Below are 22688 nucleotides of genomic sequence, written 5' to 3' on the forward strand. Positions count from 1 at the left end.
TCTCATTGTCCAAGTTGCTCTCGCAGTCGGTGCATTCTCTTTACCATACCAGCAGTGCAACACCCCAGGAAACTGAAGTCTTACCACCTGCTGGAAGCAATAAGTCAAGTCGAAGATCTGGAGGCCAGTCTACAGATGAAGGTTTTGAGGTTGGTAATGAGGAAAGGGACAAATCAGATGATGAAAATGTCCCCTGCAAGTCAAATTTCACTAGCAGGAACTGGGCAGAGGAAGAGGAAGAAGGCTGCCTCCGTGAAGGGACCGCACAGCTGGATGAGGATGTCATAATGACAATGCTGGGCGACCTAGAACAAGTACTTTACACTGATATATTAGGTAAGTTAATTTCCGTTTGACACAAGAAAGGGCAGAGAGTTACATAAGTGTTAGAACAGATCTGCATGGAGCAGACAGTAATATTGTGAGACAGAATTGGGTTTGTTTGCAGTAGTATGTAAAATTGAATTTTAGAGTATTCCTCTCTTGCTTCCTTCCTTCCTTTTAGCTTTAAAGAGTGTAGGAAATGAAGACTAGTTTCTAAATCTTTTTTGATAGGTACATCAGCAGCAATACAGTATGTGAGTAATTGAGCACAGTTTTCTTAGCTCTTTAAAAATAAAGTGAAACGTGTTAACAGTTTATTAATAAATATTTTATTTCAATTTTAATAACTTTCCTTCTCATTAATGTAAAATTAGGCTCCTTGGATTCTTAACAAGGACTGTTTTATGTAGGGCAGGCAATATTGTGGCCTAGTTATGACTTTATCCTCACATTTTCCCTGCTCCCTGCAGGTAATCTCATCCATAAACATGGAATTTCAATAGAATTGTGGGTGCCAAAGCTTCACATTCTAGCTACATCAATTCGTGATAGCAAGCATCTAAATTTCACAGCTGTAGGAGCTTCAAAAAGCTTCTGTGCTGCTGGTATTACTTTTCATCTCATTCCTTGGAAGGATGGGTTGTCCAAAGTGTTCATTTCAGAAGCTTTGTGCTGTTGTGTAGGGAAATTGTTGAATGGTATGCGTCTTTTGCCAAGGCTGTAAAGCGTGTATCTAGTCTGTAGGTTTCCTACTGGTACATATTTGGACTCAGACTGGAGTTAAAGATTTAGGATGTAATTTATGAAGAAAATGAAATTTGATAAAAATGTTTCATTTTAAACTAATATAGAAATTAGATATATTCTTAACTTTTAGGACCAAGAGTACTTTACACTGAGGTGCCAGGTTTGACTTTTTGCATGGAGATTAGGGAACAGGTAGTTAAGAAATCTGAATTGTATACCTGACTCTGTCACTTGCACCTCTGTGAGCCTTCCTTTCCCCACCTGCAAAATGAGGATAAGTATACCTTCCTTTGTAAAGTGCTTTGAGATCTAAGGAGGAAAAATTCTACTTCTTATTATTACTATTATCTGGAAATACTTTGATGAAAGGTCCTATATAAGTGAAATTATTATTTTATTATTATCTGCTTCAGGCATTAATTATAGTTAAGGCTACATTTTAGTCACGGGTATTTTTAGTAAAAGTCATGGACAGGTCACAGGCAGTAAACAAAAATTCACATCCCGTGACCTATCCATGACTTGTACTATATACCCCTAAATCTTGGGTACTCGAGCTGGGGGCCGGGGGTGCCACAGATGCTCGGGGCAGGGGCGCCATGGGTGCTCTGGGGGGAACAGCCCGAGACCTCCATTGGTGCTGGGGGGCGGGGGGGCTGGCAGGCTCCCTACCCAGCCCCGTGTGGCTCCCTGGAAGCGGCAACATGTCCCTCCCTCAGTTCCTAGGCAGAGGTGTGGCCGGGGGTCTCTGCGCGCTGCCTCCGCCCTGAGCACCGGCTCTGCAGCTTCCATTGGCCGGGAACCGTGGCCAATGGGATCTGCAGGATTGTCACCTGCGGGCTGAGGCAGCACACAGAGCTGCCTGGCCACACCTCTGCGGAGCCCTCACCTCCCTCCTCACCCAATCGCCAACCCTGAGTCCCCTCCCACACCCAAATTCCGGCTGCTGCTGCGGGGGCGCGATGGCCCAAGACTGCCCCAGCAGTGGCCAGTGTGGCTGGCACAGGGATTGCTTGAGCTGCTCAGGTGGCCCCTGGGCCAGCAGCACCGGTCACTGCAGAAGTCACGGAGGTCCCAGGAAAGTCTCAGAATCTGTGACTTCCATGACCTCTGTGACAAATTCACAGTCTTAATTATAGTCAGCGTGTACGTTTTGGTATTATCATTGTCAGGGTTATTGATAAAGCAGTTAAAGGTAAACATCACTACTTGGGAGTCTAACATACCTGAACAGTGACTTCTTTAAAAATGATCATTTTGATTGTTTGTGTTTATATCTCAAACAGGAGAGAGAGAAAGAGAGCTGTAGGTATTTGCAGAGAGAATCCATGGTGGTTTAGTGTGCTATAAAGCTGCTGTATACAAGAGTTTTTGATGTCTACATTAATCATGAGTGTTGAAGCCTTGAATGAGTGAAGCAGGTCACTCCAGATGAGTGTCAATAAAATCTTTATACTATACCTTCATGTAATCTGCACATGACATGCCAGATACTTTGAAGGGGGGAAAAACTTAGAAACTTTTTAATTTTTTTTACTGATTCTATTTTTCTTTTTTCCTACCTGTAAAGCTATTTGGCTATAATAACATGAGCCCACCAGTAAAGGCTTAAAAGGAGAGAAATTAAAACTAATACAGTTTAAAAACCTCTAGAAATAATACTAAATAGCTTTTCTTTACATAATAATGTTACAATTTCACAGTCAGATATCTTCTCATCTGTTTGTGCTAGAAACAAAGAGCTTTATGCCATTGGAAATGGGGGATTATTCAGTTTCTAATGGCCTTTTCTACCTTTGAGAGATTACAGGAGAATAGACTTTAAACATATCATTTTCCCAAGACAGAATATTGCCACTCTTGAGCTTTGTAGAGTGTAATTTTGGGAGAGAAATACTATGTTTTGAGGGAAACAAATGGTGGTCCCATTCAAGGATCAAGACTCCATTATCATGTGCTTTGTACACACACAATAAAAAAGACAGGCCCTACCCAATGTAGCTTATATTATAAATATATGACAAGGGACAACAGGTAGAAACAAACAAATAAACAAGGAAAGGGAGAGGATAAAGTAACAGTGAATATTAAAGATTGAAAATATTAGCAATAATGTTAAAATAAGTACACACAAAAACACACACCCAAATAAAAACATTGCAATTTTAAAATCCAAAGGTTTTAGAATATGGAAATGAATAGTTAAGGCAGATAAATATTCAAATATCTTCCATCCCTCAAATAAATATACACATGTTAAGTATGGATATTGCACAGTCTAAGAACAGCCTTAACTCTGCCCCCTCAGACCTCTAAACCCTACCTCTGTCTATAGACCAGGAAATCCTTCTATACTGTCCCATTATATATTATATACATTTCCAACATGGGCTACAAACCTTTACAAATGAACAAGATCCACAGTCCCAGTCTTCCCTCAGACCAGTATCTTCCTTCTTACCGTCCAGTTACAGAACTGAGATTTGACCTTCCCTATCCCAGTTTCCATTATGCTCAAAATAACATGCATATTATGTCTTATTTTCACAAACAATTACTCCCCGCACCATTTCCCCATCCACTGCTCCATATGATACAGAAATCCCAATGTACTGCTTCCACCCACCATGCACAGACTAGATCAATGGTTCTCAAACCTTGGGTTGGGACCTCAAAGTGGGTGGCAACCCCATTTTAAGGGGGTTGCAAAGGCTGGCGTTAGACTTGCTGGGGGCCAGGGCTGAAGCCAACACCCAAGCCCCACCGCCTGGGGCAACTGGGCTCAGGTTACGGGTCCCCCACCCAGAGTTTAAGCCCTTGGGCTTCAGCTTTGCCTCCCCTCTCCCCCACACCTGGGGTGGCAGGGCTTGGGCAGGCTCAGGCTTCAGTCCCCCCTCCTGGGGTCATGTATTAATTTTTCTTTTCAGAAGGGGGTTGCAGTGCAATGAAGTTTGAGAACCGCTGGACTATATGTATCACTCTGCCTTTTTTTTTTTTTTCATCTTCACAGTGTCAGTCACAAACCCAAGCTTCCAAAAACATACTATACCACATTTAAGCAAATCCACAATACACATATAAGCCTGATTTCAGAAAGGTACTTAAATGTATGCCTACCTTCAAACACATGACTAGTCCCATTGATTTCACTGGGACTACTCATATGCTTAAAGTTAAGCACATACTGAAGTGCTTTATTTAGTTGGGGCCATTGGCATCAGACGTAAGGCTGGGTTTACACACATTTTTTCCACTGCTATAACTATTTCAGATGGGTGTGATTTTTACAGAAATAGTTATACCGGTACAACCCCTAGTGTGGATGCAGATATACTGGTATAAAGGTGCTCATACCAGTATACTTTATTCATCTTCATGTACATGAATAAGCTATAAGAATTTTTATACTGGTATAACTGTGTCCATACTTGAAGGGTTGTACCACTTTAACTATACTGGTATAATTAAGACAGACTGGTATAATTAAGACAGAACAATTTTTCCCTGTAGACAAGCCCACAGAGTTCTCTGACTGGTACTATACTGCATTCACCTACCAAGGAGGAAAGGAGTTGTAATATCTGTGCAGTACATTGTTTTCAGTTGTAACTAATGGTTTCAAAAAGGAATGTAACTAGCCAAAATTTCAAACTGGAGAAAAAAATTTGTGACCTGTAGCCCAAATTTCCTTTGCCTTTCCAGTAAATTGGACTATTTTCAGATCAAAACAGTTTAGGGGTGGAGTAAAAACAGAGTTCATTATGGAACCTTATTGCAACCTTAACTAAAGTGCAATGACTATCAGTTAATAACACACACATAAGCAAGATATAATTTGGCAAAAGTTGAATATATACCTTACAGCTTCCACACTTACTTCCAATTCTAAGACACTTTATTTTCATTCCTTAATACATGGAAAACTGTGGTATCATACATACCACGGTGTGATCACTGTTAGTGGATATTGACTTATTAATTATGACTGCTGTATGCATGTATATCCACAGTCCAGTGAAACAAAGGTGATTCTGGTGGGTTGAGGGATGCAGGCAGAGGGAAATAGCATAGTAAATTCTACATTCTTTGGCTGAATGGGAGTTATGTGGGCCTTTTTTTTTTTACTAAGAGGTCTTATTGGCTCCTCAGTTATTGTTAGAAGTTAAATAGCATTTGTGGCCAAACATTGTTTTTTTCTCTGTGCTTTGCTAGCAGGTTGTGTCAATTCCAGCCTTAGGCTGGCCTCACTACAGTTTATGCATTCCTTCATCACCTCCACATTGATTAATGGATTAATTAACCCCCCTTCTTTCTATCTAGATTTCTGCTGCCAAAATAATCTTTCTTGTTCATTGTTTCAGTCTGGTTATGCACCCCTTTGAGTCTCTTTGCTGACTGCTCATTGCCTGGTGTGTCTTGCCTTGAAAGACCTAATTCAAGATCTCCTAGCCCCTGTCTACATTATGGTTATATCTCAGTGTTTCTCAAACTGGGGTCGCCGCTTGTGTAGGGAAAGCCCCTGGCAGGCTGGGCCGGTTTGTTTACCTTCCCCGTCCGCAGGTCCGGCCGATCGCGGCTCCCACTGGCCGCAGTTCGCTGCTCCAGGCCAGTGGAGCTGCTGGAAGCGGCGTGGGCCGAGGGACGTACTGGCCGCCACTTTAAGCAGCTCCCATTAGCCTGGAGCAGCGAACTGCGGCCAGTGGGAGCCGCGATCGGCAGGTAAACAAACTGGCCAGGGCCTTTCCCTACACAAGCGGTGACCCCAGTTTGAGAAACACTGTTATATCTGGTTGGAAAATGGAATTTCTGTTCCACTGAAAATTCCAACATTTAAAAAAAAATCATTCAAAATTGCAATGAAAAGTCAGTTTTTGGAAATTTCCCGTGGGACAGAAATTCAAAAAGTTTTCTGTTTGGAAGCATCAAAACGTTTCATTTTGATTAACATAAATGGTTTCATTTCAGTAAAATTGAAACAGTGTAATCTAATATTAGATATAGCATAATATAGTATTAACATTAATATTTTAATATAATATAAACATGAAAACAATATTGTCAAAATGAAACAAGAAAGTCGAAAGGATTTGTTTCTAAATTTTCCAGTGAAAACATTGGCAAATTTCACACCAACTCACAAAATATTTTAATTTTGATGAAACTCTCTTTTCCTGTGAAAAATTGTTCCTCCAAAATTTTTTGGGTGATCTCTAATAATGGACTTAATTTCCTCTTGCTTCTCACTCTGACTCTTCTGCTCTACCAGTGACACAACCCTTTCCTCCCATCACTGATATTTCTATGCATTCTTGTGTATTGCTTCTTATTGCCCTCCCCAAATTTCCTCTTCATGTTTCGATCTCACCTATACATTTAGCTACAGGACATGAGGGGAATAAAAACGTAGCAACAACACAAAAAAAGTCAGCAATACGAAGAAGTGTATATGCCTTACTGAGTACACATGAGATTATGTTGTTATCACCCTCTCCTTTCTCTCCACTTGTGTTTCTGATCTTCTCGTTTGTGTCGTGTTGAATTCAGATTCACAAGGTGTTCTCCTGACATCAGCAAATATGAGATCAAAGCTGAAGTAGTTTCTCAATATCACCAAAATCCTGAGATGGAATTACAACCTTAATTTGTGTATATCCCAGGGAAATGCTGAATTTAGAGTTAAATAATATTAACCTATTTTAAAAGGATTTTACAATTTTATCACTGATGATAACATTTGTAGCATGCTGACTAAACTGGGGTTAATCAAGTGATGTATAAGGGCATAAAATGATCAGTCCTGGGGTCAGGGAGGAATAGATTTCCCCATTTGTTCAGAATTGTACAAATTGCTAGAATTATGTCTACCCCCACCCACTCTGAAGCATCACAAATGGGACACTGTCATAGGCGACATTCTGGGCGTGATAAACCACAAAATCTGTGATACTTTATGTTATTTAATACTATACTCTTCAAAAGAAAAGAAATGCAAATACGGGGTAGTTAAATGATTATGTTAAAATAAACAAAAACTGCTAGATAAACTATATCATTTTTAAAAATATATTAATTTCTGGTTTTTAATATATATCAAATATTTGGTAATGTTTGTTGTTGTTATGTATTTATTTGATATTGTTTATTAGGCTTTTACATTCTTCCTGGGTAACACAGTATTTCACTATGTTCATTTTATCTTTGTGGGTTTATTTTTTGTATAGCAAAAAATGGTGGGTTTGATGCAGGAACTTCTGGGTGAAACCGTATGGCCTTTGTCATGCAGGAGGTCAGACTAGATGATCATTATGGTCCCTTCTGGACTTAAAATCTATAAATGTATGACTTATATTGGGACTTAGTGTTTTATGTCCACTGTGAGGGTTATGGGGAATAAGGCTCCAGCTCAGGAAAGCATCCCTACTCAGGAAGGGTGCTTAAGTACAGACTTAACTTTAAGTGCTTTCCTGAATAGGGATAGATTTTAAGTGTGTGCTTAAATGTTTTCCTAAATCGGGGCCTTAGTCTCCACAATCCCTACATTTTTCAGCCTTGTTGAGACCCTCCACTAACTTGCTATTTTTAAAATGAGCTTTTAATCACCACAAAACTTTTGATTGCTGTGTGTGTGCGCAATAATATTGGCAGGATGGGTGTGTGCATGTTGTATGTGGGTGGATGGATGGACAGATCTACAAATACACTCTGGGAGCTTGTGTATATTCAAATTTTAAATGATATGTATGTGTATACATATATAAATGATATCATGTATATAGTTGTCCGCACACATGCATGTGTTAGTTTATATCTATATTTGTATACACACACACACACACACACACACACACACACACGCATACCATACGTGCACATGACTGCACACCCACACTGAATTTATATTATTTTGTTTTCTTCCAGGAGAAGACCCAGAAACAAGAAGAATGCGAACAGTAAAGAATATAGCAGATCTGCGACAGAATTTGGAAGAAACTATGTCCAGCCTTAGAGGGACCCAGATAAGCCACAGGTACTATTTGTTCATGGACTTCTTACATTTTGGAGTGTAGAAGAATACTTGCAGTCAAGAATTGCAGGCTTACCATTAGAGGTTAGCAAGGGAAAAATAACAGTGCAGTTTGTGAAGATAATATTTGTATGTCTAGGATTCTTGTCATAATAATTTGATGTAAGTGTTTTGTTTACCTTTCTGTAAATAGTATCTCAGGACTCATTTGGAAGCTTGTCTACAGTTTTAAATCTCTGATGTGTACAAATAAAAAAAATCTTGTAGAGAAAAAAGTATTGGGTTATTATATACCTAGTTTACATTTCTACGCTCCACCTAGCCATGCAACTTTTGTTCATCTTTATTTCTCAGAAAGAGAGAGAGAGCACAATTAATTGACTTCTACGTTTTGTTTGGCAGCACATTAGAGACAACTTTTGACAGCACTGTGACAACCGAAGTGAATGGGAGAAGTATACCAAGCTTGACAAGCAGATCCACGCCAGTGACTTGGAGGCTTGGCCAGGCTAGTCCTCGCCTCCAGGCAGGAGATGCCCCATCCTTAGGTAGTGGTTACCCTCGCAGTAGTGCTGGTCGCTTCATACATACTGACCCCTCGCGATTCATGTATACCACACCTCTTCGCCGAGCAGCTGTTTCTCGCCTCGGGAATATGTCACAGATTGACATGAATGAAAAAGGAAGCAGTGATCTGGACATGTCCTCTGAAGTTGATGTTGGAGGTTACATGAGTGATGGGGACATTCTTGGGAAAAGCCTCAGAACAGATGACATCAATAGTGGGTAAGTGGCATTTTACCCAGCTGAAACCCTAATGCAGGACAGGGCAAATTGAACGGGATTTTATATAAAGAAATCTAACCTGGTAAATGTAGAATTGCGGACACTACATAATGCTTAAACAAAATGGTAGTGCTGTTCTAACCCTTCTGTGGGGTCCAGCTTGTCCCCTATTGAAGTCAATGAGAGTTCTGGTATTAGCTTCAGGGTGAGCAGGAGCAGGTTTTTAGAGGCATTAATATAAAGTATTTATTGAGGTTTCCACAACTGTTTAGTAAAACCAGTTTTGTTTTGTTGTGTCTTAGGGTTTTTTCAGTATTTTTCTTACATTTTTTTAGATGACATATTGTGTTTTCAGATGGGGCTGATGAAAGGCAGTTGCTGACAGGCCTGACTTTTTCTGTTTGCATGTCAGATGCTGTCTATTATAGTCTTGTGTAACAGGCCTTTACCTCAATTCTTCAACTGTGAATATAATTTCTGACCTGTAGGAATATCCTTGGAGATAGGAATATTTTCTTCTGGTTAATTTAGGAACAATGGATGACAATTATTTTCATTTCTGCATCCTATTTGTGTTTGTTCAGTTGATTTTCAGGGACTGATTTCAAGCGGATGCTGAGAGTAGACTACTGTAATTTTTGCATATAGAGATTCCATGTCCTGGCTCCACCCAAAAAGACCTTTATAATGTTTTTTATTTTAAATACAAATGTGCTAATGATGATATTCCCGATTGATTTGTGGGTATATCTGAGACTCTTGTCTTTGGTACTTCAGCCTTATACTCATTTGCCACTTAGGCGTATTTGTATTAAGTAATTCAAACTCTAAGAATTTACTTTGAGGGCTAGAAATTCCAATACATAATTTAAGACAAAATGCCTCATTTTCACTATTATCAATATTTGAATTACTCTTTGCTGCTGCCTAATGTACCAGGTAGTAGTGTATAGCAAAGCACAATTCAAAGGGTGTCTTTTGTACAGGGCACATTATAATATTCCAGGGTGATTTTAGTGGACATCAAAGCTTCACAGTAATTCTGTCTGCTCAGACAACTGGAAACATGGGCCATAGGAAATTATGGGACATAATTTACCAGTTTGTAGCTAGTAGATCAAATCCAGCCCATTAATCACAAATGATTTAAAGCTTGTTAACATCTGAAGGCTATTCAGTGGCTTATGTGAAATTAGTTGGTGGTCTGAATCTAATTCTTAGGGGACATTTGACCACATCACATCGCACTTAGCACAAATTGGGACTCTTGCTGACAATCTTATCAGAGATGTCAGAGATGGAATGGACATGAGACTGAGATACTCTAACCCTAGAGATGGTCTCTGCAGGTCACAGTTGAGGCACTTTGATGGGGAAGGTTAGTGTCACAACCCATTCTGTAAGTGCACTGTGGATGTTTAAATGTCTAGCTTAGTATATTGCCTGCCTACCTTTCTGTGGTACAGGGAACTGTTTTCAATAACAACCTCAGCAATTCTACACACCAGCCTGGGGAAGACAAAGCATGATGGGGAGCTGATGTGACTGGTCTCTGTAGAAGTGTAGCTGAGGTTAAAGAATGGATGATGGTGAAACAGGATGGACTACTCCAACAACTTATCCACATTAGGGCATTGCTGGTCGTCTTATATGAGCTTCCATGCCTCTGCCTGGATTTAAATAATGAGCTGAAAAGAAGCATTTATTTAGCTGATGGTGCTTATTTAATGGTGCCTGCTGTATCAAAGTAGAAAGGAGTGTGTGAGATGCTGCACAGTGATATTTGAAGCCCCCTTTTCCATAAAGAAAAATATATTATACTTGTGCTTTGTTAAAAAAGAGAGGAGGAGCTTTTGCAATGCTTGATGTGAAATGTATTAATTAGGTTATCACATTAGAGAATGATGAAGTCATTGTGTTGTGTGATTTTTCTTTACGTTGGTAGTAAGGCTGACTCAATAAACAGTAAGTAGTAATGTGGTCAGCTAACATACTGTAGGTACAGTAGATATTAAAATACATGTTAATATGCTCTCAAAAGTCAAGATCCATTGAGGCATGTAAAGACTTATCTCTTTTCCCCTCTCTCATTCTCACTTTAATTACTTTAAACACCTGGGGATAAGAATCCATCAGTAATTAGGAATTAGTGCGAGGAAGACCTACTTCACAAGTTAAGCCTCTCCACTATGGCCCTTATTTATATGAGGGGGGGACCTTACAGACTGGGTTGTGTTCTAACCACAGTTGTATTTAATGTGCAATTCCACAACCACAGCATTTACTGCATAATTCATCACCTGCTACATAAATTTGCTCCAGAATCTAAGCTTTCATTAAAAAAAAAAAAATCTAGCTTCTGTAGTTGTGAGGGAAACCTTCCATATGTGAATCAAACATCATCCAGTACAGTGCTATCTTCTGGAGTCTTCAAACAGACCGCCTGAAACCAGGGGGTTGCAAACTTACAGTACTTTTCAGATTGGGAACTACTACTTAACAAAGGGACATATGTTGTGGATGTTTTCATGTTTAATTTAAAAACAACTCCTCTTCCCCCCCCGCCCCCCGCATTTTAATATACTCAAAATTGCTGCAGAATTTAGGTATCGCTTGCCAGAAAGTACACAGGAGCTCACAAACTAAAGCCACAATCCTTGGCTGCACTGCAGCAGCTTAGCACTGCAACATCTGCGCAAAGCCGCTCGAAAGCCAGCTTAGCTAGCCATGGCAGGATCTTTTTAGCATAGGCGGATCCTCCAGTGGCATACAATTGGCATAGCCATTTCTCTGCCGCCTCTTCCTGGCTGCTGGCAAAGTGGGCATGTGCTCTGGTAATCCCAGGCTGCTGTATTAGCCCCAGGAACCCAGTGGCAGTTGGCTTAAGTTACGGCAGCTCTCAGAGGGACTCAAAAGGGACTGAACCAATATACAACTGGCCTGAGATAGGATAATGCAATCCTGTGTTGTGCTGAGTGTTCTTGGCTTTAGCTGGAGATTGGGATCTAAGAATCTGTATAGAATTATTAGAGCAAAATATTAATTTAATTGGACATACATTTGAACTGAAAGATGCATATGGGTAGCACTATTTTATGACCATAGAAAAAGTTGTGTTTACAATCATTTGAGTTGGAGGAGAACTCTGGGGAGTCATTTACACCATCCTCACTACATTGTGATAGAAATAAAGCCTAAAACATTCAGTGTAAAGGGGTGTTTAGATCTGTCTTGAATAGCTTCAGTTATGGTGACTGTACAGTCTTCCACTGTGTTTCATTACCTAACTGCTGTAATTAAATATCCCACCTACATTTCCTATGTGTATTGGTATTATTACTTGTAGAGTATCATACAGCTGCATGGTGCTATACAAAAGCAGCGTCTTCACCAACGATCTTACATTTAAGACAAGAACAACAGGATAAGACAACAACCCAGGAACGGGATGAGGAAAGGGGGGGCATGAGAGACAAGGCAATATGATAGGGAATCTTGGGAGAGTAATGCATAGATCTTGAGGGTTACACAGATTAGTGGTACTGCTTTAATTAAAGACCATTGAGCCCCTAAAGATGTGACTGAGTTTTAGGTAGGAATCTCAGAAATTCTTGCTGCTACTTACAATTCAATCACCTTTAATTAGTCTTTAGTGATTTACATTAAGCAGCACCACACTGGTTGCTGTAATTTTTAGCCTTATAAATTTCATTCAGTACAACATAAAGAAAGCAGTATGAAGAACAGATTTTTAAAAGCCAACTTCCATTTTTTCAGCTGACTATCTGATTGCACCAGAGTAAGGACTGTAAAGTCAGATTTCTTAAGCTCTGTCTTCTGTTCACCCTCTCAGATGGAAGTGCTTGTTTTTTTATCAGGACTATGCTTTTTCTTAATTCTGGTGCTATTGCCTTCAGCCAGCATCGCAAAATACAAGACAGATTCATGAAGGGACCTGGGAGACTTTAAAATTTAGCACAACTCTTTTTCCTGTGCTAAACACAAACAAGGCAAAATATCCTAGAGAAATAACAAGAGTGGCAGAGGCTGATCTGGAGGAGACAGTGTCATGAAAGGCCATACACTGATAGTATTAATACAAAAGTACTACAAAGCAGGAAAACCTTTACGTTGAGTTTGAATTCGACAGCCCATTAGCTTTAGAACAAAACATAGTTGCCAGATGTTTGCATTTCCTACTGATTGACCATATATTTATTTTCAGGTACATGACAGATGGAGGACTCAACCTGTATACAAGAAGTCTGAACCGAATACCAGACCTAGCTGCCTCCCGAGACGTAATCCAGAGAGGGGTGCATGATGTGACTGTGGATGCTGACAGGTAACACCTTTTTTTTTCTATAAAAACGATTGAAGCTTGCAGACAAGGTCTTATCATCATTCATACCTGCCAGCATTTCAAAGCTATTCCTGAGTAGTAGTGAACGAAGGCAGAATTCATGGCTCATTGGGATCTTAGCCCTCAGGATTGAGAGGACCCAATGCTGCAGTAAGTGGGGAAAAAAGTCTATCTGGGAACAAGAGTCTGTCAAAAGGAAGAGAACATGGAGGAAGAATCCATTTTGTGAGGATGGGGGAAGAATGTCAAGAAGTCCAGGATGGGGGTGGAGTTCGGGGATTAAACTCTCTGAAATGGGACATGATGGTTTCTTAGGGCAAGTTTTGTAAACAGGGATACATGGGAAGAACAAATGTAGTGAAAATGGAGCACAGAGCTGCAAAGTGAAAACCTAACACAGGGAAAAGGGGGAGAAGGGAAGGAGCAGAGCTGGGGGTAGGAAGCAATATATACAGGACTCTGTGCCAGATGGCCACCATCCTGCTTTTGGAGCAGCATAATGCCAAATGCTCCGTGGAGTGCTCTAGTGTAATCTCTGCTCAGCTCTCCATGCACTTTGTACCCCCAGGGATGCTAGAAGAAAGCAGCCCCTGTGGATGCAGGGACTGAAATTATAACCAGCTTCTGTGCAGGCATGCAAAAGGGAGAAGACTCCTTGCATCATCCTCTCCTTGTGCAGCTGTGCAAAATCCAGGCACAGTCCAGCCCAGCATGTACACCAGAGATTCACTTGTGCAAGCCTCGTTCGGAAGAGAATCGTCTATCCCTTTTCCTTTAGCCAAAAAATATATTTTTCAGAGATGGACTCAAGCCACCAAGTCTGGGTCTAAATTCATAACCTATCTTTTGCAGAGCTCAGAGTTGTTCAGAGCTCGGATTTGAGTCCAGACCATGACAGAGATAAGCTCCAGCTGCAGAGCTTGGCAGTGCTGAGAATTCAGGGTGTGGTTTCTGTCCATCTTTTAAAAAATCAAGTTTCACTTTAGGGGAAACAAAGAGAGGGTTTTATCAGGGGGAGGGAAAGATTCACGAATTTGTACTGGTTTTGCAAACCCAGCAAATTAGCTGAAGCAACTCCCATGACCTCCAACTCTGAGGTCAGTCCATCCTTGGGATTTCTGATTATTTATAATTTCCTAAATTGTCTGAGGAAAACATGTTCATGATGCAAGGCTCGTACAGTCTGGATTAGTCAAACAATACATGTAATGCACAAAAAGATGGTTTTAATCCAGAGGTGCAGTTACTTTTTTTTCGATGCTTTTCTTTGTTAATGAATTACCATGGATAAACTTTGCCAAAGAGTCTTTTTTAAAGAGGAATCTGAATGAAGAGAGGTTGGTTTAGGGAAGGAAGGGAATTCCAAGCATTGAAGGAAGTGCAAAGGCAAGAGTAGGAGAGAAATATATATAATTTGGTTGGAGCTTTCTTAGGCAAATAAGAGAGGGAGGAGGAGGAAATCAGAGATGAGATGTAGTCAGGATAGACTTGTGTGGAGCCTTGACTGTGAGGGAAGCAGCTTAAATTTCATGTGTAAGTAAAAGGGTGAAGAGTTTGGAAGATGGGCGAGACAGGATGACAGTTTAGCATTAGGTATTCAAAATTGTTAGAGATTGGCCCACGCGTCAACATTCAGATATTAATTTCAAACCACCCAAAATTTCAGAAGTAATCTGACCCAGGTTTTTAGCTCAAATCCATTACAGAGTGAGGGTCCAGATCTTCCTCGCTTTCCAAGCTCTCAACGCCAATCAGGGATTTTGGTTTGTGAACACCTCTACAAATTGTGTTTCATTCTATATGTGTGGATGTCCTGTATATACCATTTATGTACATAAATATTTTGCAAGTGTATGTTATTCGGGGGACTGGCAGCAGCTCCAGTTATTAAGGTTGCTAGATATTTCCCATTATCAGACCATTTTCTGTTGCTTATAATTACCTGTTTGCCAAATTTTAACCATTTGGACTGAACACGTTTTCCCCATGTAAAAAAAATTATGGTGACCTTTTCTTTGAAAAGCCTTAGGCTCATTCAGTGCACAGGATCAGTCTGCTCTGGGGATGAATCGGGGTTGTGTAGTAAAGAAGACTGTGTCTGTCAGACTGTTGTTTCATTTGTTCAAGAGGTTGGAAGGTGTTTAGTGATTGATGCAGGGAGACAAAGGAATGTCTCATGGTCAAGGCACTTGAATGCTGCCCTAGAGAACTGAATTCTATCCCTGCATTCCAGCAGAGTAGCAGTGAGCAAGTCACTTAAATCACACTTTTCACAGGTCACCACTACTTGTGTGTTCTTCATTTTCTGGGTGCCTGATTTGATACTTTGTGGTCTGATTTGCAAAAGTACTCAGCACTCACAACTGAAGTCAGTGGGAGTTGTGCTTTGGACATATAAAGTGCTGTATAATACTAAGTAACCTGAAAAAATGAGGTCCTAGGCATCTTAAATTGGGAACACAAAATTAGTGGAAACATTTGGCTTTAATCTCTCTGTGCCTCAGTTTGCCATCTGTAAAATGGGGATAATACTACCCCTTCTCCTCACAGATGAGAACATAAATTAACTTGTTTGTGAAACATTCAGATACTATAATGATTAGCACCATAGAAAAGCCCCTGGGGAAATTAATAATTCTGTCTTCAGAGCAGGGTTTGAATAGCGCACAGTAAATAAGGCACAGAGCCAGACATTGAATAATAAGAAAATAAAATATTGAATAGCTGATAACTAAGTTCCACCTGAACGCTAAATAAGGCAGGGGTTCTAAGGAAAAAATAGTAAGGGGTCATGTAATTAAAGTTTATATTATAATGCATATACACATGGGGGCTGAATTAAGGTTGCATGAACAACCTTAATTTTGGCATTTCCGAACTTTGCAATTTTAATAATGGTCCTTTAACATAGTTTTTTTTATATGTATTATAAGTATATGCTATGCCACCAGCAGAATGAGAATATAATTATGAGTTCTTCTGACCACAGAACTCATGTTTGCCAAAATGAAGCTGATGCACAAGAAAGCTGTGTTTGATCATTTTAATGAAATGAAAATAAATTATTGTGCATTTCAACAATGTGCACTGTATTTATAGTATCAAAGACTAAGTGGAAAAAGCAATGCAAAGATTGGTGTGACCCTTGCTCTGATTGGTGGGATGGATTTCCATACTTTATCATAGCGGGTGTACTTACAGTTTGATTTTATCCTCAAGTAGTGTTGTGGATATTATTTTCATACCCTGAGGGAGAAAAAGAGTTTATATTAAGGTTTGACTTACAACTTACATGCTATACTTTCATGTGGGAGGCAGTGTTCCCTCTAATTTTTCCCACCCAGATTCACCTTCATATCTGTGCACATAACAAAATTCATGTGGTGGGGTGGGGCCGAGGGGTTCAGTGTGTGGGAGGAGGCTCAGGGCTGGGGCAGAGGGTTGGAGTGCAGGGGTGTGAGGGCTCTGGCTGGGGGTGTGGGCTTTGGGGTGGGGCCGGGGATGAGGGACTCAGGGCTGGGGCAGAGGGTTGGGGTGCAGGGGTGTGAGGGTTCCAGCTGGGGGTGTGGGCTCTGGGGTAGGGCTGGGGATGAGGGGCTTGGAGGGTGCTCAGGAGGGTGCTACGGCTCAGGGGTACAGGAGGGTGCTCAGGGGCTACGGCGGAGAGAGAAGACTCCCCCCAGATCTCTCTCTCCGCAGCAGCACCTGGGCTGGGGGGGAGAGATGCCTCTCTGTGCCGCGGCAGCTCTTGGGCTGGAGGATAGGTGCCCTTCCCCGGCCGCGGCAGGTCCCCAGGCAGGTTCCTTGAGTGCCTGTGCGGCGCTAAATAAGCTGGTGTGCAGCCATGCAGCTTACAGGGAATTTAGGTGGGAGGTCTATAGTCCTATATATCTGCCCTTTGTGGTTATGAAGTACATATATGTGCTCCATAAGAGAGAGTAAAGTACCAGTTGCCTTGCCATAATGCCTCTTTCATGATGTTACTGGTATGATCTTTTTGCCCCTGCCCACCTAGTTGGAAAGCACTTCATTGGCAGCTGTGTGTGGAGAGAAAATATCTGACATTACTGACGATAGATATTTTACATTAGCAGGCATCCAGGGAGGGCTTTTTTTCAATATTCTCTCCATTACTATAGCCAACAACTTTTGCTGAAAGTGCCTCCAAGTTCCTGATGGAAATTGCACTTGGGTTTTCCCTGACACCTTTAATTCCTTTGTATCCTTTATGACTTTTTCTATTCTTCAGCTGGCAGCACAGTGCTCTCCAGCCAGGTGGGCTAATGGTTTCCCTCGGGGGAAAATGCGAGTTATGACAGATGCACTCTCTGGGTCTGATTTTCCTCTCACATACATGGCTAAATGAGAACTAACTCCACTGAAGTCAGTCTGGGTACAGTGGTGTAAGAAGAGGAGAAGCAGCCCTACAGCGCTAATAATTACTCAGTAAGCAACTACAGCTGGCCTCTGCCTCTTTCCCTGGGACTCTCAGACAGCCAACTAGTGGAGGAAGGTTCTCCTTCCCCCCGCACCCGCCATGTGGAAACCTAGCATGAAAGAGTTCTTTCTAAATAACTTATAGGTTGTTCATAACATTATAACAATACAAGTTTAAACACATGAAGATCCAATATGTCTGTCAAAGTTCAAGAGTTGCTTACATAATACTATATACACAAAGCTCTCAAAAGGTTCATTATAGCAGGTCATTTCACTGAATGATTCATGTCAGCTCAGAGAAATGGACGAAGAGACATTGGAAAAAGCAGAATTTAAGATAGCACCATGGTTCTTGTATTGTAGATTTTCTTACTTTGACACTTTTTGTCTTTAAAGTCCCATTTGCATGGATCATTTGCTGTTGTCTTTCCTGAGCTGCAAGCAAAGTTCCAGCTTGAGCAGATGGATCTTTTGAAGTGGGTGTGCATTTGTGTGTAGCGCGTGGTCCTCTTGTGATTGAATTTTATTTTTATTTATCATCTTGCCTTTCTACCCTGCACTCTTATCGTTGCCTTTTGGGATTCACTAGGAGAGCAGGAGAGGTGCATTCTTAAAGTTTGAACCCTTTTGGGAAGTAATATAAACTAAAGCAGGTTAGATGTAAGAAAACAGAATTAATTAATTCCCTAGAAAGTAGAAAAGTAATTTAGAAGTGAGTGATAGTGATTTGCAAGTCATTCTGTGTAGCCAGAAAATAAAAAGCCCTACTGTAGCCAAATCCAACCTTGTTATTAGTCAATCAAGTTGTTTCTACTTATCTCAGGACAGAATTTGGCTCACTCTATCAAAAAGCTATGACATTTTCCTTACTTTCACAGTAATCAGCAGAAGTGGGTCACCCCATCTTTCTTCCTCCAGCACTATCTTTAACTTCATTCTTTCTCAGTAATGTGCCAGACCTCAGGCCAAGCATTCCATTTAGTTACATTTTATCTCTGGGAATCTCTCCATAAATTAAGCCATGTGCTTGGGGTCACGTCCAAGAAGTTAAGTGGCTGGTTCTCTGTGAATGTACCTCTTATGTGCCTTGGTGACTACCCAGCTCAAATGCATTTTTATTGCACTGTGCTTGACATGAACCCCTTTTCACATGGTTTCAGCGTTCTTATGTTTAGGGCTTCCTTAAAATGCTTGTACCATCTGTTACTTGTGCAGAGGATTTGGCAGTCATTTTATGCTCAGCTCAGGCTGCCCTGTTGTTTATTCTCAGCCAAACCATAATCACCATAATACATTATTAATTATAATTATAATAAAATAATTCCAGATTTTGCCTGCAGTTTATTAACTAACTTCCTGCCTGGCTGACTATGAGTCTTTCCCAGTATTTGCTTGAGTAGATGAATGTTGAGTAAGAATATTGTATTTTCTCAAAAAATAAGTTTGGGGAATTCAACTGTGAACCCAGTTTCACTACATACAGTTCTGTTAGGAGCAGAAAGGATTATGAATGATGACTTCAAATTTTAATAGATTACCTGGATTGTTTCCCGCACCCCGTTCATTTTCAAAATTTTGGTCACTACATTGAAATCATTGATATTATTTGGATTTTTACTCATCGGACAGTTTGTCAACACATAGGTGTTCGGTATACCGTAAAAGTCATCTGCCTCTCAGGATACCTCTGCTTACCATCTATATTTCAGTCCTGTAATCATTCTGTGCCTTCTTCCATGAGTCCCTCTTGGTTAGTACTAGTCTGATTAATGTACCACTGTTCTCTCATATTAACACTATAAATGTTGCCTTTTCATTTAACCTCTTCGCTGCATTTGGTGGTTGTGATCTCTATGGCATTAATAGAAATAATCACACCATGTCTATGAAATAATAGGTAAGTAAATCAGTGAATAAATATCTGGTTTTTGCCCAATCCAACAGGCCTTACTCAGGCAAAACTGGGAACCCTACCAACTAAAAGTCTGCTGCTCTTTGCAGTACAGCTTGACATTCCTCTGCTGCATCTGCCTTCATCACAGAGTTCATCTGGCATTGGTTCTCTATGGCACACAACAGAAAAGGTCATTATATTAGTTTTGAAAACTGGCATGATTTACCAGATCATGTGACCTGTTTTCATAATTTTTCATGGCTGTGATTTTGTAGTATACTGTATATCCTTAGGTCATGGTAACAGTGAAATAACCTCAGTACTCTTGCTGTTATTACACTGATATCCCTGGAAAACATAATTAAAGAACCCATCTTCTGGTACAATTTAGATATAAAACTTTGTTTTTACTATTATTGCATTCTTCATCAGTTTTAATCTTCCATAATTTCTCTCAACATCTGTTACTGTGTAACCTCTTCCACCATTTGTGTTCATTATTTTCAAATCATCTTGCTTTTTCATAGTCCCTGTTGTAAATCTTTACTCATTTTAGCATATGTTGTTGCTATGCTATCAAAAACAATTCTCAGCTAGGAGTATCTTTTTCAATACATATTTTTAGGGTTTTTTATTATATTTCTGTAAACCAGCAGTGCTAAGCTAAACTATATAAAATCTACACGTGTTTATATACAGCCCATGTTTGATAGATAAATCCTGTCAAATCAGTGCTGTCGATTTATTTTGATGCCTTAAGTCATTAAGCGTACAATGACACTTTGTGGATGAATGTGTATTCTAAAAGATCATAAATTAAGCTTGAAAGCATGTCCCTTCTGCCAACAAAAGTTGGTCCAGTAAAATGTACCACCTACTTTGTCTCTCTCATATCCCAGGACCAACACGGCTACAACAACACCGCAAACGTAAATCAATAGAAAGTTTTATTTTAGCGTGATTTGTAAAATATATATATATATATATATATATATATATATATATATATATAAAAATTTAGAAAGGACATTTTACTTTGAATATTACTGTGTCCTTGGTCATGTTTTCAAAAGCAAGAACCTGGTCAATATAAATAAAATAAAACAACCTTTGACTAATTTTTGTGGGATTCTGCTCTTTCTTTGGTTGCTTTAAATTTTTATATCGATCAACAGAAACACAAACCAAAACACTAAATATTTAAGTTCAAATATCTTATTAATATCAACGATATAAACAATGTTGTTGTTATTCTGTCATAAGTATGTTAAACTGTCACAGACCTGCAATATAATGTCTGCTGACGTTAAGCTTACATAAGGAAATTACATTGGAAAGAAAAGTAGATGGCAGATGTTTAACTCAAAACAAGAATGAGCTGCAAGTGATTATTTATGGGAAATGAATAACAAATGAAGTTTTCTCTTTTTCTATTTTTGTTAAATAGTAGCAGGAAGAGATAATATCAGTTAATTTGCTGGTTCAGATTTGTGAAAGTGACATATATGGAAGTTGTGACGGGTTGGATCACAGAAACCCCTTTGGGACTGCCATCTGATGTGCTGAGACTACTTCTGACCCATTTTCCCTGCCAGCTTGGGACTCCAGAACCTTGCTTATTTGAGCCAGACATGCTAGCCTGCTACAAACCCAGACCCAGGTCTGAACAACGTCCGCCAAAAGCTGCAGGTTTAAATGAAAACAGCTTAAGAAGTGTTCCTGTCTCCAACACTGAGATGCCCAGCTCCCAATGGGGTCCAAACCCAAATAAATCCATTTTACTCTGTATAAAGCTTATACAGGGTAAACTCATAAATCGTTCGCCCTCTATAACACTGATAGAGAGATATGCACAGCTGTTTGCCCCCCAGGTATTAATACATACTCTGGGTTAATTCATAAGTAAAAAGTGATTTTATTAAATACCAAGAGTAGGATTTTGTGGTTCCAAGTAATAACAGACAGAACAAAGTAAATTACCAAACAAAATAAAATAAAACACGCAAGTCTAAACCTAATACAGTAAGAAAATGATTACAGATGAAATCTCACCCTCAGAGATGTTCCAGTAAGCTTCTTTTACAGGGTACGTCTATACTTACCTCCGGGTCCGGCGGTAAGCAATCGATCTTCTGGGATCGATTTATCGCGTCTTGTCTAGACGCGATAAATCGATCCCGGAAGTGCTCGCCGTCGACGCCGGTACTCCTGCTCCGCGAGAGGCATACGCGGAGTCGACGGGGGAGCCTGCCTGCCGCGTCTGGACCCGCGGTAAGTTCGAACTAAGGTACTTTGACTTCAGCTACATTATTAACGTAGCTGAAGTTGCGTATCTTAGTTCGAAGTGGGGAGTTAGTGTGGACCAGGCCACAGACTAGCCTCCTTCTAGTCTGGGAGCAGCAATCACTCACACCCCTGTGGTTACTGTCCTTTGTTCCAGTTTCTTTCAGGTATCCTTTGGGGGTGGAGAGGCTATCTCTTGAGCAGCTGAAGACAAAATGTAGGGGTCTCCCAGGGGCTTAAATAGACTTTCTCCTGTGGGTGGAGACCCCCTCCTCTCTCCTGTCCAGAATTCAGCTCCAAGATGGAGTTTTGGAGTAACATGGGCAAGTCACATGTCCATGCATGACTGAGTTGCTTACCAGCCAGGCCACATTCCTGGGAAAGCTCAGATGTGGATTGGCATCTCCAAGTTCATAGTTAGCTTAAGTGTTTCTTGATTGGGCACTTACTGAGAATAGTCTTTTCTCAGGAAACTGACCAACTGCTTCACTGAGGCTACTTAAAATTAAACAAGTACATAGCCAATATTCATAACTTCGAATACAAAAATGATATGTGCATACAAATAGGATGAATATATTCAGTAGATCATAACCTTTACAGAGATATGTTACATGGCATATGTAGCATAAAACATATTCCAGTTATGTCATATATACATTCATAAGCGTATTCCCATAAAGCATTATGGGGTGCAATGTCACAGAAGTAAATACAACCAGGAGTCCTTGTGGCACCTTAGAGACTAACACATTTATTTGGGCATAAGCTTTCATGGGCTAAAACCCACTTCATCAGATGCATGGAGTGAAAAATACAGTAGGCAG

The 22688-nt window shown here is 40.2% G+C and overlaps 1 protein-coding gene across 2 annotated transcripts in view; it reads left to right on the forward strand.

Annotated features, from left to right (window-relative positions):
• The window catches only part of NAV3 (neuron navigator 3), a 363920-nt gene that overhangs the window by 198967 nt on the left and 142265 nt on the right, over positions 1-22688 (forward strand). For both annotated transcript variants that reach the window (XM_065423439.1, XM_065423440.1), the window contains exons 10-12: positions 7990-8098; positions 8498-8881; positions 13107-13226. In XM_065423439.1, coding sequence (XP_065279511.1) covers positions 7990-8098; positions 8498-8881; positions 13107-13226 — 613 coding nt within the window. The remainder of the gene's footprint in view (positions 1-7989; positions 8099-8497; positions 8882-13106; positions 13227-22688) is intronic.

Source organism: Emys orbicularis, chromosome 1 (assembly GCF_028017835.1).
Source record: "Emys orbicularis isolate rEmyOrb1 chromosome 1, rEmyOrb1.hap1, whole genome shotgun sequence".
NCBI lineage: Eukaryota > Metazoa > Chordata > Testudines > Emydidae > Emys > Emys orbicularis.